At 38.9% G+C, this 4,153-nt stretch overlaps 1 protein-coding gene across 10 annotated transcripts in view; it reads right to left on the bottom strand.

Moving 5' to 3' along the window:
• Positions 1 to 443: 443 nt before the first annotated feature.
• TP53BP1 (tumor protein p53 binding protein 1) overlaps positions 444 to 4,153 on the bottom strand; it is a 108,026-nt gene continuing 104,316 nt past the window's right edge. For all 10 annotated transcript variants that reach the window (XM_063448950.1, XM_063448948.1, XM_063448946.1 and 7 more), the window contains 2 exons: positions 3,842 to 3,987; positions 444 to 837 (listed from right to left, as the gene is read on the bottom strand). In XM_063448950.1, the coding sequence (XP_063305020.1) occupies positions 650 to 837; positions 3,842 to 3,987 (334 nt within the window). In that variant the 3' untranslated portion in view covers positions 444 to 649. The remainder of the gene's footprint in view (positions 838 to 3,841; positions 3,988 to 4,153) is intronic.

The following is a 4,153-nucleotide window of genomic DNA, read 5'->3' as shown; positions in this document are numbered from 1 at the left end:
CACTGAATCATACGCTGTATCATTTACTCATGGAACAAGGTTTCTCAGTGTTGATCACAGTGTGCCTGTGGCCATAGATGTTGCCAGCTAGGAACTATTAGTCTAGACCTAGTCTGCTTTTTTAACCCCTTAAGGACCAAACTTCTGGAATAAAAGGGAATCATGACATGTCACACACGTCATGTGTCCTTAAGGGGTTAATATAAGATGTGGTCACTCTAGAAGCATATATAGCCATTATGTTTTGATACATCAAATTCTTTGGAAATCTTGTACACAACATAAGTATTTTGAATGGAAACTGGTGTAATGAATGAGTTATTTGGTCAAATGAGAATGTATGCATCTTTGTAAATTACCCTACTATCCTTTGCATTGACGTCACCAACATGAATAGTGAGAAACTGAATGCAACATACAAATGGAAAGGGAGATGGACAAAATATCCTTAAAACAAGGAGATTCAATTTATTTTTCTCATAAAAGTCCAGCCGATAAAAGTATGTACAGTGAGAACATGCACATGTTGAGTAAACAACACAAAACATTTAAAACTACCTAAAACTTCATTAAAACACAGTATGCACAATGCAAGGAGCAGCAAAGGGGGAGGAAAGATAAAAAGGGAGGGATATCCAATGGCGACCCCTTAGCTTGGAACGTAGTCATGGTTATATTTCGGATGTGTGTGATAACCAAGCTTCTCCCCATTTATCAGACATTGGATAACCCACTCTTGAGAAACCAGTGGAAGATTCAAGGCCTGGGCACATTTTAAAATGGATTCTGGACATGAACGATCTGTGACCACCACATCAAAAACTCCCAGTGCAACATCTGGAAAAGAAAAAAATAAGTTTAAATTAAAATCCCAAAAGTGCATTCAGAAATCAATATTAGTATTTAACTTGAGTTAGCTGCTACACTGGCACTTTTGAACCATGTTTGTCTTTTACAAATCAGATTTCTCATTTCTGAATGGGTTTGGGGAAAATTTGATATACCAAATTACAACTTAAAGGGACACTCAAACTGTGGTTAGTGGATATATCTCTAATGAAGACATGCATGTATTTAATAATACAATTTTTTTTATTTGGGGTATATCTAAAAAAGCTTGCAAAAGTAGCAGATCTTTGCAAGAGCTTCCTTTCGAACACAGCACAGATTTTCCATGGCTAAACAGTCTGCCAAAAGTGAAATCTGCACTTTTTGTAAAATGAAAATAAATAAATAAATAAATAAATAAATAAATAGAAACCCTCTTCACACAAAGCATTTCAGCAAACTAAAGTGTCCCTTTAAATAAGCAAAGCATCAGTATGCAAGTGTTAGAAAAAAATAAAATAAATGTTATTGGACCAGGCATTAAAACCTTGTTAAACTTGAAAGAGCACGATAGTACAAAAATGTGTATTCCTGATCCTATAGTGTTAAAAACACGATCTGGCCCCTCCTGAAGTAAATAATAATAAAAAAAAAAAAAAAAACGTATCTTTATTCCAGTGCTGCACTGGCTCTGCGCACTAGGCAGACATCTCCCATAGGAAAGCATTGGATTGTCTGAGATTGTCAGTTCTGATTAGCTCAAAGTAGGCAGGGCAAAGCCAAACACCCTGCTGGCCAATCAACATCTCAGAGATACATTGATTCAGTGCATCCCTATGGGGAAAGTTGAGCACGTCCATGCAATGCATGGAGACTGTGCAGAACTGACCCAAGAAGTACCTCTAGTGGCAGTCTGAGTAGCTGCCACTAGAGATGTCCCTAGAGTGGAATGTAAACACTAACTTTTCTAAGGCAGTGTTTATAATCAATCCCTGCAGTCCTTTTGCAGTACTCGCCGGAACAACTACATTAAGCTGTAGTTGTTCTGGTGACTATAGTGTCCCTTTAAAGGTGATCACATTATGTGTAAAAGAAGCAAATGTTCATTAGAATCTGTGGGGTTACTGCCCAAGTCATGTAACAAAACAGGTCTCCATAAATAAACTGGTACCCTGCAACACTACATTTACATGGAATGGCACAAATCAATAAAGGGATACCATAGGCACCAAAACAACTTTAGCTTAACCTCTTAACCCCTTAAGGACCAAACTTCTGGAATAAAAGGGAATCATGACATATCACACGTCATGTGTCCTTAAGGGGTTAAGGACACATGCTTGCCTTTTACTTCTGATGCTGTGTCCTTAAGTGGTTAATGAGGCAGTTTTGGTATATAGATCATGCCTCTGCAATTTAGGAGTTAAAACACTGGTTATGCAGCCTTAGTCACACCTCCCTGCATGTGACTCACACAGCCTTCCTAAACATTTCCTGTAATGAGTCATCTAATGTTTACACTTCCTTTAAAGAGACACTCCAGTGCCAGGAAAACAATCCGATGTCCCTCGGCGGTGGTTTCGGGTCGCCGCCGCTCCTCCCCATCCTTACGTCAGCCGGTGGGCAAGACTGATCCCTCCCGCCGGGGAGACCCAATGCACATATGCGGCAGGGCCGCGCACGCAAGCTCTGTGCTATAGACACGGAAGTGCCCTCTAGTGGCTGTTCCAATGGGCAGAAGTCATCTGGGTGCCTGGAGTGTCCCTTTAAGTCTTTAATTGAGAATCTCATCTCATGCCCGAATAATAGCATTCTAGAACCTGCAGGAGCCTTCTGTGATTAAAATTCAATGTACAGAGCAAAGGCACCAGACAAGAGATCTGCAGTTTTTAGATATAACTCCAATGGAAAAAATGCACAATGAAATGTATGCAAATTTTCATTTTGGGGTGTATCTACTTAACAACAATTTAGATTTATTTTATATTTGGGCAGTAGAGTATTCTTTTTAAAAGACCACTATAGTCACCCAGACTACTTCAGCTCAATTAAGTGGTCTGGATGCCAGGTGCCCCAGGTTATAACCCTGCATTTGTAAACATACAACATACATTGCAGGGTTAATCCAGCCTCTAGTGGCTGTCCTTCTGACACCCGCTTCCCCAACGCTCAATGCGAAAAACGCATTGAGCACGCAGAACGTCCATAGGAAGGCATTGAAAAATTATTTCCTATGGGCATTTTTTAATTTCGGCTCCACTTGGGAGCCGACGTTGGAGGGGGAGGAGAGGTCACCAGTGCTGAGTGAGCCCAGCACTGGATAAAGGTAAGTGGCTGAAGGGGTTTTAACCCTTTCAGCCCAGGGGGATGGGGGCTCTGAGGATTATATAGTGTCAGGAAAACTAGTTTCCTTTCCTGACACTATAGTGATCCTTTAAGCTAAGGTTGTTTTGATGCCTATAGTGTTCCTTTAACTGCTGTTGCACTTTTTCCAAAGTTTGATAGTAATTATTACAAGAAGGTTCCCACCCCTCCCCCTCAGACTTTTATTGTTGCATTGGTTTTAAATATTTTAAAAATAAAATTTATTTGGTGCCAAGCACACATCCTGTTTGTAAGTCAGGGTCCAAGAAACTCTAATTTATGCTGTTGAATGCAGTTGTGAGAAAATTACGCATTAAAATAAAATAATAAAATTGCCCTTGATGTTGAATCAAATATTTTTTTTTTATATTTTGCTTTTATTATGTAATCACAGGCTCGTGTTTAATTGATGTTTAATAACATTTATGATCCACATTTTAGGAATACACCTTCCCTGCATACAAATGCAATTTATATTTTAGTATGGCAATAATCTCAACTCAAAAGCGAAATCTCAACTAGAAAACGTAGGCAAAAATAACAGATTTGGAAAAATTCTCCAACTCTGCTACAAAGTTGTTTTCAAGTCAGAGTTGTTTTCAATTTACCACAATTTGATTTTTACTTTATATAATTTCATATAGAGTACCTTTGTTAGTTTCCGAAGAATTGTGCTGTTTCACAGTTGTTGCTCCTCCAACCATCAATATTTCAGACCACATTTCCAGGAAATTCTCTTTCTGGTCAGATACCACAAGAAACCGCAAGTCTTGGAACGGATGACGAGACTCATGCCTGCAAATCATAAGACATTTAAACACCTTTATTACCTTTTTTTTTTTTTCTGTGCCTGAAAAAAATGGACATTTGGGCAAGGGATGCATAACTAGTAGAACAGCAAATCACACAGATTACTATTGAGTAATGCCTGTATGGTATCCCTTCTGGCAGATTAACACTT

The sequence above is a fragment of the Pelobates fuscus genome, chromosome 3 (assembly GCF_036172605.1).
Source record: "Pelobates fuscus isolate aPelFus1 chromosome 3, aPelFus1.pri, whole genome shotgun sequence".
Lineage (NCBI taxonomy): Eukaryota > Metazoa > Chordata > Amphibia > Anura > Pelobatidae > Pelobates > Pelobates fuscus.
The sequence above is the reverse complement of the archived record's forward strand: the minus strand, read 5'-3'. Positions and strand labels throughout refer to the sequence as shown.